Source organism: Bos taurus, chromosome 1 (assembly GCF_002263795.3).
Source record: "Bos taurus isolate L1 Dominette 01449 registration number 42190680 breed Hereford chromosome 1, ARS-UCD2.0, whole genome shotgun sequence".
NCBI lineage: Eukaryota > Metazoa > Chordata > Mammalia > Artiodactyla > Bovidae > Bos > Bos taurus.
The window spans coordinates 64,142,244-64,155,708 of record NC_037328.1 but is presented as its reverse complement, the minus strand read 5'-3'; the positions used below and the strand labels follow the sequence as shown (position 1 = coordinate 64,155,708).

Here is a 13,465-nt window from a genome sequence, read left to right as displayed (position 1 = left end):
ATCATGGAGGTAGCATCTGAAGTCTCAGGTTCCTATTCTGTTTGGGGATAGAGTGTGACTTTGGGTCAGTCACTTCATTCTCTGCTTCTTTGTTTCCTTCCTATCTATGGACGCACATTTGGTTACATAAATATGGAGATGGTTTAAGCTAGCTCATGCAAGCAAACAAACATTCTGAAAATTTAAGATAGGAAAGATATAGCAAACAGTCCCACCACCCTGCTTTCCTCACAATACCATCCTAATTCCATCACCAAGATAATGGCAACCAGCTGGTAAGTATTATTATTGTAATTTTAGTGCTGAAACTTTCTTTGGCCCATCCATGCATCCCACCCAGTAACCATAATGGAAATCCAAACACTTACCGTGAATTTCTCATAGAGCTCATAAGTCAGGAGGGGGTTGGGCAGCTCCCGAAAGTAGAGCTTGCAGAGGGAGCCCACACAGTGGATGTCCTGGAGGTACACTTCCCTTGTCAGATCTGGACATTGATCTGAGCCAAACTCCTGCCTGAAACAACACAGACAGAGACATAACAATCCCAGGAACATGTGTTCCATGTCAGCAGCTACTTGGGCTGCTTAGAGGGTAAAAAGACCCTAAACTGCTGATCTGACCATATTTTTGACCTTGATTCAAAAAGACCTTCTATTCCAGGCCCAAGAAAACTACAAAACATTTCCACTTCAGGTCTGGGTCTTCCCTGCAGAAGCTGCTGTAATGAGAAAGACATAATCCCATTTACAAATGGATTTCTCATGGCATTATGTCTGTAGTTTCAACCGTGAACAGTGAAGAAATATGAAAACAATTTTCCAAAAACCCTGTTGAGATTTAAGTTTTTCCAAAATATTGTTCTAAATGAACTTCTCTCTCTTGGAGGAGAAACCAAACCCAGGGTGAGTCAGATTGTTATCATTCATGTCCACATATTCATGTCAGCCAACTGTTTTATCTGGAGACTCAAACTCAAGGTCTGAGAACTTCAATCAACTCTCTCTTTGATACTGAATGGAAACTTCTAGGCTGCCTGACAGTGACTCCCACAGGGCAAATAAGCTTATAAATAATCTTCTTAAACACTCTATAGTGGGGTGTTTGAGAACATCATCAGATTCCAGGCCTCATTTCTAACTGAAAAAACATTTCTGAGCATGATTAATGAATATACTGCCTCAAATGGTATATATTTGCAAGTTAAAATTTATTTAAAAGATGATAAATCTGAGCATTAATACAGAAGAGAAGTTAGGTTTTTGAGAGTATTCATTTAGTCGGACAAGAAGTGACAACGGCAACTGGACTCTCAAAACCAGCATCTGGAAACAGCTTGCTGCCCCTTCTCCTGTGGTTCTGCCCCTTTAACAAAGAGAAGGGAAATCCCTGATGCTGTCAGAACCTGAAAGGGACTGAGTGAGACCTTGAAAAGAAAACCATGCAGTGGCCTCGTAAATTCACAGGCATGTGTTTTTTTTACAAGGGCAGAACACAAACAACTTAGAGCTTATTCATCTAGTTAGCCAAAAATTTCCCTTGTCAAGGCTAAGGTCAGTCCTTAAGTGAAAAAGAATTGGCCATTGTCCAAGTGTCCTTCCACAATACCACCTACTGTGCGGTATGTTTCAGAGCTGAGAGTAGACCAATGCTTGCTGTTGAAACTCTGAAAAATATCACATGAGTAAACTAGTGAACTGATGTAAGCACACAGATCTGTTCAAATCTATGGCTGCAAAAAACCAGTTATTTTTAAAATAGTTATCACTTCTCCGGGAGTAAAAAGGATGTTTTATTCCTGTGGTATAGTTTTATGACAATTGAGATTTGAGGAGGAGGGGCAAAAAACTGAATAGGAGGAGGAAGATAAAAATCAATTACCTGCACAATGTAAAATTTACATATTAATCTTGTAACAATGTTTTATTTTAAAAGTCTACATTTGCAACTAAAGAATATGTAATAAATATGTTAAAATGTATTCTTTTGTATTAAAGAACAATATTTAAAATACATAAACCTATTATTTTAGTCCTAGTACACTATATATTATATATAAAGTACATATTCTCTCTATATATACCTATGTGTGTGTGCTAAGTTGCTTCAGTCGTGTCCAGCTCTTTGTGATGCTGGACTGTAGCCACCAGGCTCCTCTGTCCATAGGCTTCTCCAGGCAAGAATACTGGAGTGGGTTGCCATGCCCTCCTCCAGGGGATCTTCCAGATTCAGGGATCCAAGCCACATCTTTTATGTCTCCTGCACTGGCAGGCAAGTTCTTTACCATTAGTGCCTATATTGTATATAATGTATATATTCTATATATACATTACATATACTACTTTTATTTTACAGCTATAATATCAATACATATTTGAAGATTACAGTCCTTTTAATTAAAAAAATTCTGGGATACATTATAGAATTGTTTAGGATAAATCCATAGAATTGGAAATTGTTCCCCTATCAGTAATTTCAGAAATACAGGCATCAATTACAGAAATGCACAATCATGCAGACATCTGATTTTTTGACCAGATGAAACTATCAAATGTTGAGTGTGTGTCAACAGAAAAACTCACATTGACCTTTAAGTTCTGAATATCATGTAATGGGGATCTGAGCTTTGGATAGGCAAGTGAGTAATAATAAATCATTTTTCCCCAGCTTGTAATTTAAATCATTTGAGTTCAGCTGAATCCACCTAAAAAGAATAAATCTGGTGCAATAGGAACAGATTAAAAGCCCTCAGGAGTTTCTGTTGGAAGGAATTACATCAGATTGGAGTTTCCTGATTAGATTAAGAACAGTTAGGCATCTGAAAACATTAGCACTTGATCTTGTGCCCTGACATCCTTCCCTCAATCCCTTCAGTCTTTAATACTCCCAACGCCTGCAGATAGACGTATGGACAGAAGAAGGATCATGGGAGAGTTCTTTGGGGGCGATTCTTGGGCTTACCTTAGCCGTTGTATGTTTGAGGTGACTCCTGAAAGCCGATAAATTCCATCCACAATTCCGTGAGTCTCTATAAATTCTGCACAGCTCTTCAATACATATGGAACTATGCAAAGGAAAAGAAAAAAGCATTAGGTTTAAGTCTGACTGTCTTTGAGAGATAGGCTTTTAAAAATCCAGGTAACTTTAAAGAGAAGTATGGAACGCATATGAGTTACAAGTGGAAACAATTACGTTTAAATGGGAGATGATGTTCTTTGGTATTTAAAAAAAAAAATCATAGGGTTTTGTTAAAGTTGGAAAATGCGTGTGTTTTAAGAGTTAGGTCTTAAAGAATTTGAAAAATATGCAAACACTTGGATTTTTGAAACCAGCAGTGACCTTGGAAATCCCACAACTCAGTCTCCTCATTTCACTGATTCTCCCAGTGTGGTCTCCTGACCAACAGCACCAGGCTCTCCTCGGAACTTGTTGGGAGTGCAGATTCCCAGGCCCCACTCCAGACCCACTGAACGGGAAATTCTGGAGGTGGTGCTCAGCAATCTGTGTTTTAAAAAGCCTTCCAGGTGACCCCTGTGATAAAATTAGAGAACTCTTGCCTATTCTACACATGAGGAAGCCAAGGGGCAGGTAAATTTATTTACCTCACTTAAGAGTACTTGTTGCTTGCAAAATGTAATTAATATATGGAAAGATGCTTATGATGCACCTGTCTACCTATGATGTGGATAGGTAAAAGAAAAACAAGGCACAAAATCAAATCTATGTTGTGAATTCAGCTATGTTTAGAAAACTGCAAAGGGAAAAAAGACTGTTAGAAGGTGATTTAACAGTTAAAGTGGTTTTTTTTTTAAAGGTGAGAACCACCCCCTACTTCACCACCACCAAATGGGTCAAAGAGTCATTGATTGAATGGACCTCATAAAAGGGACCGACATGGCCTCTTGAATTCCTGCCACTCCATAAGTCCAGTGTCTGGTAGAAGGGTCTGGCTGTGCTCTTCTCTCCTCGGGGCTGGACCTGACCAGCCCGGCCAGCTCAGTGACCCAGAATGGAAGCCACAGGCCCTCTGAATGGCATGGAGAGACTGGCAAGTCACTTGCCACTTTGTCCTTAGGCAGACCCACCTGAGGTCCCTCTGTGAGCGTGCTGTGGATGGGATGGAACTACCAAAGCCTCAGGTGCTGAAGTCTTCCGGCATAGAGGTAGGATGGAAACTCCATTACTGCACTGTGCTCACTCCCCCAAAACATACACAACCCATTAATATCTTCAGTTCAGTTCAGTTAATATCTTAGATTAGCCTAATACCAATCTATCAGTGTTTAATGCACTTGATCACACCTGCACACAATTCCAAGCTGTACTAGACCTTTACATGAGTAGATACTAGGCATTCAGACTCAACATTCTTCCTGGATTCTCTAGTACAATACTTTCCACACAACTCCCCCACCATTTCAACTACTAATCATTTTAGGTGCTAAGTAAAACTCATCGTACTTACCATATCCCACCCACCTTTCAAAGACCATGTATCTCCAGAGCCTTTCCCCTCCAGGACACACCCATGTTTTGTCCCTGTCATTCATGACCAACTTACCCCAGGTAGAAAGAGGGCAGGGAGTGAACTTGTGGTTGGAACTATTGAGGCCAGAGACCACAGAGGTGGAACTACTCCCTATGAATGAATACAGGGTGGGAGTGGGGTGTGGTACATGAGGGGCTGTGAGTGTTCACAGGGGTCCAGAGTCCCTGCCTGGCTTCAAGCAGAAGAGCTTTACTTTCATATATCTTATGAAAAAGGTTCTCGATGAAATTTTTGTCTCCTAACCTTGTGCCTCGAAATATATTTTATAAATAAATAAGTAAATGGCAAACAGTTCCAATGCTTAAAAAATTTGTCTTGTTTAAAAACAGATCCTTATTGTGCACAACAGGTTGACTCTTTCTCCACCACACCAAGCTGTTGTTCTGTAGCCTGCCACGGGTAGTCATGATGGAGAGTCCACGTTTGGACTCCAAAGTGCCTCTTGAAACCTTGGGCAAAATATGCAGTAACTCTGTTTCTTAATTTCCACATCTGTAAAATGAGGATAACAGTGATATTAACCTCATAGCTAGGACTGAAATAATTGTTAACACTTAGCACAGACCCTGGAATATAGTATGCATTCTACAATGACAGTTGTTTCTGTGTGAAGCTTCTGTATGATGTAAGCTTATCATTTGTGAGATGCAGTCTTGGTGAAAACTGTGCTACCTCCCATCTGGTAGGCAGTGGGGCAGAGCTGACCAGCTGCTTACAAGTTCACATTCACCTCCACTATGCGGAATGGGTTTTGCATCCCTCTATGGTTCTGTGTTTCTATTTGAAGTGATTTTGCTCACCTGACGCCACTTTTCTATGCACTGAGGTGTATCTTCATAAAACAAAGGCAGCGGATCCCAACAGGGTACAGATTTTGTTAGATTTCTGAACTATGCATGCCCTTGATGTGTTTCTCAGTGTGTGTTGGTACCAAGGAATGTGGCTGTTGCAGGTCACAGGTGGACTTTAGCGCTTGGGGACAATCCCAAGGAGGACTCAAAGACGAAAGCCTCAGCCTCGAAGGGCCTTTACAAAGAACACTCCACAGAAGGGCAGTGCAGGGTCACAAGTCTGTCTTATCCCCTTCTCAAAGAGCCACCTCCCAGCACCAGGGCACTCCGCCGCAGCCCCTCAGGCTCTGTTTGTTTTCAAGGTGAGGAAAACACATTCCCGGATGGAGCCTCTGCCATAAATTTACTCTGGCTTCAATACAAAGGCCCTAGAACCTCTCGTCCACAGCTCTGTTTAAACAGGAGGCAATTTTAAAACAATCCAAGGGAAAAGGCCATGGTCCCAGTCCCTGAGGAGTGCTGGCCTTCCTGGATTCTCGTCTCGGGTCAAGTTGGAAGATGCAGGAATTCTCCGTCACTCACACTGAATGGGAAAGGAGCCACTTGATCTCTGTGACCATCCAGCTCTAGAGCCAGAGCAGAGCACTTCTCAGACTGTGGTCCCGAAGAGGGCCAGCAACGGTAGCTGCCTCACAAGTGCCTCAACACTGAAGCTGAAGACTCACTGTCTAGACCAGTGATCCTCATACTTTAACATGGATACAACCCCCTGGGATCTTGTGAACATGCAGATTCCAACAGGAGGGTGGGAGTCAAGAATCTGCGTTTCTGACAAATTCCCAGGTGATTCAGATACAGCCAATCTGTAGCCCATGCTCAGGGTAGCAATGTTCTAACTGACGGGTGGTATTTCAGAGGCTTACTAAGAGTTTATTCTCAAAGTTTCAGAATTCTTTAGCCTATTGTTCCTGGGGTCCAATAAAATTGGGGACAACCTAGGATTCTGGACAGGATAAAAGCTTGAAACAAAATAGCTGAGTAGTTAGAGATGGAAAGAAAGTGTCCATTGTCTATTTAGGTTGCCATTGGAGGTTGCAGTCACAGAGCTAGTTCTGTGGGATTTACCATGGACCCAAAGAACTTCAAGTCCCCTCCTACAGAGGGGCACACAGTTGCTGATTATGATATAATGCTGTAACTTCTTTGAATTGTTGCACTGATGGTTCTCTAAGTCCTTTTCTTGTTTTGTTTTTTCTGGATCAGCGATCTTAAACGTTAAATTTTAATTTGAGTACAAAATAAATCTTGAGGTGGTTTTCTATGATGGAAAAGAGCACTTTGATTTACACTTTACAGTTTACAAATGTTTGAAAGTCCTTTGTTTCATTCGATCCAACTTGGTACAACTAAAAGACATTGTATACTTGTAAATAAATGTGGGGGTAGTCTCCTCAATTCTGAACCTCTTCAAGGGTTTAGGGAAGAAAAGGCCAGCAGTCAAATCATTTCTTTGAATCCCCGCTAGAGGTAACGTCTGCTAAGCTACCCTAGCTCCCTGCATGGCCAGGATCTAACCAGATCTGGCGATGGAGAGTGGAAAAAGCACAGTTTTATTTGGTCAGTTATGTGGTCTTGGCAACCACATTCTTTTACAGTGCAAACTTCATTTGTGTGTCAGAGAAACATGGCATTCCCCGCTCCCCATTCTGGATTTTTGTTCAGGTCTTGGGCTGCTCAGATTTCATTTCCTCTCTGGGTGCTGCATCCCTAATCTTCAAGGTAAAGTCTAGTGGTGCAAACATTCAATGGACTGCTACTCAACAATAACTAAGAATGATATAGCATATGGGTGACAGAAGCCATATGATTCCATCCACACAGAACCGGAGAAAATGCAAACCAATTTATAGTGGGAGAAAGCAGGAAGAGGCAGGACTGCAGAGGGGCTGAGAACACTTGGGGCATGATGGATACATTCATCATCTTGATTGAAGTAATAGAAAAGACCAAGGATCACTGGTGGATAAAGAACTGATACTTGCAAAGGGAAAGGCAAAGAGAGACAAGTGGCTGAACAGGGAAAAAAGCTCTGAGACTCTTCTGCTGGGCACAGGGGAGGAAGGGAGGGAGGGCTTCAAGTAGTTCTCCTGTGCTGTGAATGAGCCCGCTCTACGAGGGCAGTTTTTCAAGAGATGAAATAAAGATTTAAATCCCTTGGAGAAGGAAATGGCAACCCACTCCAGTACTCTTGCCTGGAAAATCCCATGGACGGAGGAGCCTGGTAGACTACAGTCCATGGGGTCGCAAAGAGTTGGACACGACTGAGCTGCTTCACTTTCTTTCACTTTCTGTTATTCTTGGGAGTTAGCAGAGAACTTCCTAGCTTTCCATCCCCCAGGAATCCAAGAGCTGTCAGAGCGGCTCCCGTGCTTCTCCCGCTGCCAGTTCCCACTCTGTATTGCTGCTCCCTCCTTCCTCAGGCCCAGGACTCCAACTCCGGTGCTTTCCTCAGCTTCTGTGGGTCTTGGCTTGGCTAAGAGGTCTCTGTCCTTCTACAATTCTCCTTCTTTGATTGCCTCCCCCCGCCCTTTAGTTCTTATTCCTTCTCTCTGTTTTAACTTCTTTCTACTCCCTTCCTCCTGGCCTAATGTAGAATTACAGAGTTTGTGGTGTTTATTTTTTAAAGTATAATGTTTTCTGTTTTTTTACAAAAGCAAATTAACTGCTTTCTAATTTTCCAAGGGGAAAAAAAGTTTAAGTATGCCCTGTCTTCCTTGGAGTAGTTTCTTCTTTTGTTCTTTTAACCTTAAAATTGAGATACAAATCAAATGTCATAAAGTTCACCCTTTTCAAGCACACAATTAAGTGGTTTTCAGTATATTGACAGAGTTAAGCAATCATCACATTTCAGAACATTTTCATTACTCCAATTCCAGAACATTTCTCTACATACAAGGTTATTCATTGCAGCGATATTTGTAATAGCATGAGATACTCCATCAATAGGAAGCTATTTATATAAATTATAGAATAGCCGTATAATGGAATACTATATAGTCATCAAAAGAATGAGAAACCTTCATGTACTGATATACATGAAGCATTCTCCAAGATAAATTGTTAAGCAAAAAGAATGAGGTACAGATCAGTGTAGTAGTATGCTAACATTTGTTTTTTAAAAAGAGAGAATAAAAGAATAGCTATAAAATCCTTTGTACATGCATTAAATATCTATGGAAGGACACATAAAAAAGTGATAACTTTAGTTGCCTGCAGGAAAATGAACTGGGAAGCTGGAGTCAGGGCTATGAGTAAGAAGGAGACTCTTCATTATATACTTTTTATACTTTTGAATTTTGAACTATAAGAATATATTACCTTTCCCCAATTTTTTTCATAAAAACCCAATTCAACAAATACTTCCTGCAAATCTGTTCTCACCCAGCAGGTGCTCAGTGTTGCCTGAAACTATGTCATCTCCAGCTCTAGGGACAGTGAAGATGGCATTGTCTTATTCACCTAAAATAGACTTGAAAACACAAGCACTTAAAATGTTTTGCCAAACAAGGGATTGGTCATTACTGTCCAGATAAGTTTTCAGTGCCCCATTGATATCTGGGTCCTTCAAAGAAGAAAACACTTTTTATGTATCATGAAATAATAGTACTGCATAAGGTGCTGTTTTTCTCTTTTAGTAGCCTTCTCCATAATCATAGCCAATCCACAAAACAAGTAAAATTCTTGATTTTGAAAATGTGAAATATGATTCTCAGAGAGGTTATGTAAGTTGCCCTGCATCACACAGCTAGTAGATGCCAAGTACACCTATCTGATTCAAACCCTCCTTGTCAGGAAGACAGGTTCCATGAGTTAGTGGCCAGGTATAGAGGCACCATTTAACCATTTAAGGAGAACTGTTTGATTCCTTGCTCTTGACTACCAAAATGTCTGAAATTCTACCATTGCAGTCCCTACCTTATGGTGGTGATGGCTTTAGGTCAATTGTATTTGACAAGGAAGCCAAGAAGACTCAATGGAGAAAAGACAGTCTGGGAAAATTGGCACTGGGAAAATTGGATACTCACATGTAGAAAATCAAACTAGACCTGTATCTTATACCACTCACAAACATTAACTTAAAATGGACTAAAGACATGAAACCATGGAACTCCTAGAAGAAGACATTGGAAAAAAGCTCCTTGACATGGGCCTTGGCAATGACATTTTTGGCTATAACATCTAAAGCACAAGCAACAAAATAAAAGATAAACGGGCAGGACTACATCAAATTAAAAAGGCTCTGCACGACAAAGGAAACAACCAACAGAGTGAAAAGACAACCTATGGAATGGGAAAAGATATTTTGTAAACCATGTATCTGGTAAGAGGTTAATATCCAAAACATAAAAAGAACTCAAACAACTCAATAGTAAAAAACTGAATAATACAGTCAAAAAACGGGAGAAAGATCTGGATGGACACTTTTCCAAAGAAAATATACAAAAGGCCAACAGATACATGAAAAATGCTCAACATCACTAGCCATTAGAAAAATGCTAATTAAAACCATAATGAGATATCACCTCATGTTAGAATGACCATAATCAAAAAGATAAGAGATAGATGCTGACAAGGATGTGGAGAAAAGGGAATGCTTGTGCACTGTTACTGAGATTATAACCTGCTATAGCCACTATGAAAAACAGTATGGATCTTCAGAAAATTAAAAATATTAACAAAATTGCCATATGATCTAGTAATTACACTAATGGAAATATATCCAAAGGAAACAAAAACACTAACTTGAAAAGATACCTGCACCACTCAGTTCACAGTAGCATTATTAACAATAGTCAAGACATGGAAACAACATGCGTCTCTCAAGATGATCCGATAAATAAGCTGTGGCACACATACATAACAGAATAATATTCAGCCATAAAAACAAGGAAATTATGCCATCTGTGACAACATGGATGAACCTTGAGGGCATGATGCTAAGTGAAACAAGTCAGACAGAGAAAGACCAATACTGTACGATCTCACTTATATGTGGATTCTAAGGAAAAAAAAGAAACTCATAGAAAAAGAGATCAGATTTGTGGCTATCAGAGGCAGGGATGGGGGAGGTGGAGGGAAGGAACTGGAGAAAGGTGGTCAAAAGGTACAAATTTCCAATCACAAGATACATAAGTACTAGAGTTATAGTGGACAGTATGAAGATTATAGTTAACATTGCTATACAGCATATATGAAAATTAAGAGAGTAAATCCTAAGTGTTCTCATCATAAGGAAAAATTTTTTTCTTTTCTTTCTCTTTATATCTATACAAGATGATGAGTGATAACTAAACTTACCGTGGTAATCACTTGTCAACATATGTAAGTCAAACCATTATGCTGTACACCTTAAACTTAAATACAGTGGAGTATGTCAATTACTGGCTTCCCAGATGGCTTATTGGTAAAGAATCGACCTGCTAATGTAGGATACGCGGGTTCGATCCCTGGTTTGGAAAGATCCCCTGGAGGAGGAAATGGCAACCTGCTCCAGTATTCTTGCCTGGAAAATTCCATGGACAGAGGAGCCTGGCAGGCTACAGTCCATGAGGTTGCAGAGAGTCGGACACGACTAAGCACAGTTACACACGTATCAATTATATCTCAATAAAACCTGGGGAAAATAATAAAAAATGAAAAAGATACACAAATATAAAGAGCAAAGAGTGACTGTACTGTCCCTTTTACACAACATGCCTCAGTATCTTAAACAGTGAAAGAGACACACACTGAAAAGTTAATAGCATGTTTTTACTTTTCTATAGTCTTTATTTTGCTTTTCTGAATTTTCTATAGTGAGGATGAGGTACAAATAATTTTTTTAAAGAATAGGTTTTTAAAAAAAATAAGTTTCAGTAAAGAAGCCAAAGAGCTTTCTAAAGTTAGTGAGGCAATTTCTCTATGTTTGTTGAAGTCCTTCCCAATGACCCTGGGAGGGAATTACTCCTGGTTAAATAGAAGTATTTACCTATGCTGCTGGCCTGGTGTGGCCGAGGACTAACTGCACCACGGCCAGGGGAGGCTGCTGACGTCAGACTGCATCAGGGAGGCCCCTCCTCTCCTCCCCTCCAGGCTCTCAGCTCCCAAGTCAAGACGGTTCTTTCCCACAGAAGCATCCAGGTCCTCCCTCTGGCCCACACCCTCACTCATCCCACCGAGCCCTCTGGTCTCTACTGTCGATATGCCCAGTGCTCCCAGCGACAGTGATTCTCCTTCCATCAAAAGCACATGTACTGAGAGTCTATCCTGCCTAAGGGACAAAAAGGTGATAAGATCTTTGCTCACGAGAAAGCAAGAAGTGAAGAGACAATTCCTGTGCACCTACTATGTGCGGACCCCTGGGCTCACCACTTTGATGCATTATTTACACTCAGTGCAATCCTCCCAACCACTTTCTGAGGAAGGTATGTCCTTGTTTTATATTAATAAACAAGGAAACTGAAGTTCAGAGGCGTTAAGCAACTCAGCCAGTAGGAAAAGACCAAGCAAAATATCTTAAGTGCCCTTGAGAGGCACAAAAATGTGACAGCATTTCTTCTAAAAGGTTACACAAAGATGGGGGAAGTCAGGCAGGGTTTCTAGGTGTTGATCAAGAACAGGAAATTGTGTGCATTACAGAGAGCTGACAGTAGCAGAGGAACTTCGTTAGAGAGGACTGAGGCAGGATCTCACCCCGGCGCCTCACGATGCTGTGAGATCACTGGATAAAGAAGGACCTACAAGGCTATGCAATAAGAACTCTGACATTGGTTCCCAGAGGGTGATTTGAGATGCTGTGATGTGATTAGATACAATGTGATGCAATATATACTGCGATATACGCAGAAAACGTAGGTAAGCTGCCAGCATAAAATAAGCACTTTGTAAACATTACCCACTTTCTGATGGGAGCTAGGGCAGAGAATGGTATAAACACGGTAGGAAAATAAGAAATAATGTGGTGAATTCCAGGAATGCTGACTACACCTGTCCAGTGGAGGGGAAGGTAAATTCAGGTAAATAGGGGAAGTTTTGACAGCTAAGGAAGACTATGTTCTGTCTTGAGCTCCACTGCCAGACACACCTTTCTAAAACACTATGATAAAGCCTCCCTACTCTGAAACCATCACTGGCTCCCCACTACCTATAGAATAATGTCCAATCTAGACAGTTGCCTACTCAGAGGTAACCCTGGAATTCTTCCCTTCAAGGGAACAGACTGTTGAGAAAGTTGGGTCAGGGAGCAGGTAATATGAAGGGAGAGTGAAAGTCGCTCAGTCGTGTCTGACTCTTCACAACCCCATGGACTATACAGTCCATGGAATTCTCCAGGCCAGAATACTGGAATGGGTAGCCTTTCCCTTCTCCGGGGGATCTTCCCAACCCAGGTATTGAACCACTGGGGTCTCCCGCATTGGAGGTGGATTCTTTACCAGCTGAACTACCAGGAAAGTCCTATGAAGGGAAGGACTTGCCAAAAACATATCACTCCAACAAGAGAAAATAAGGTGTCCCTTTTGGGTCAGTGTGGAGGACCTCTTACATTTTGCATAAGATGAAAGGGGAGGTGAGACGGCCTACTCTTTTCTGGTTGCTTCTGAAAATTCCTTTAAGAAAGGTCAGTGCTTTTGTGACTCAAAGATAAAAGGCTGGTTGAGGGCAGCCAAGCACCTGGGGCAACACACCATCAGTTAATGAGCAACTGGAAACAGCCTACCAGGGCCTGTCACAGTGGCCTCTGGGGTGTGTTTTGGTTTCGGCGAGGGGAGGGTTGTGACCATGAGGAAGGGTGGAGCTGACTAGAGAACCTGGGTGAGGTGTGATGAGACCACATGGAGAACAAACCTGGAGGAGCCCCACACGGTCTCGGGCTTGGAGCGGGCCCTGCCTGCCTTGTACATAGGAACTGTGCAAGGAATGTCCCTTTGCTGGGAATGTCCCTCTTGTCCCTTGCTGAACATGGGGGTTGCTAGGCTTTGCATAATTTATGAAGACTTTTTTTTGGCTCATCTTTCCTACTGTCTGACTTTGCTCTCAGGGGAGTGTGGAGCAGACATCGCTCACTCCATAAGGCTGCTCACGGATGCCA

General features: G+C 41.4%; 1 protein-coding gene across 3 annotated transcripts in view; it reads right to left on the bottom strand.

Annotated features, from left to right (window-relative positions):
- ARHGAP31 (Rho GTPase activating protein 31) overlaps nucleotides 1–13,465 on the bottom strand; it is a 122,519-nt gene that overhangs the window by 49,937 nt on the left and 59,117 nt on the right. For all 3 annotated transcript variants that reach the window (NM_001205810.2, XM_059882835.1, XM_059882806.1), the window contains exons 2-3: nucleotides 2,959–3,061; nucleotides 369–513 (exon numbers count right to left, since the gene is read on the bottom strand). In NM_001205810.2, coding sequence (NP_001192739.1) covers nucleotides 369–513; nucleotides 2,959–3,061 — 248 coding nt within the window. The remainder of the gene's footprint in view (nucleotides 1–368; nucleotides 514–2,958; nucleotides 3,062–13,465) is intronic.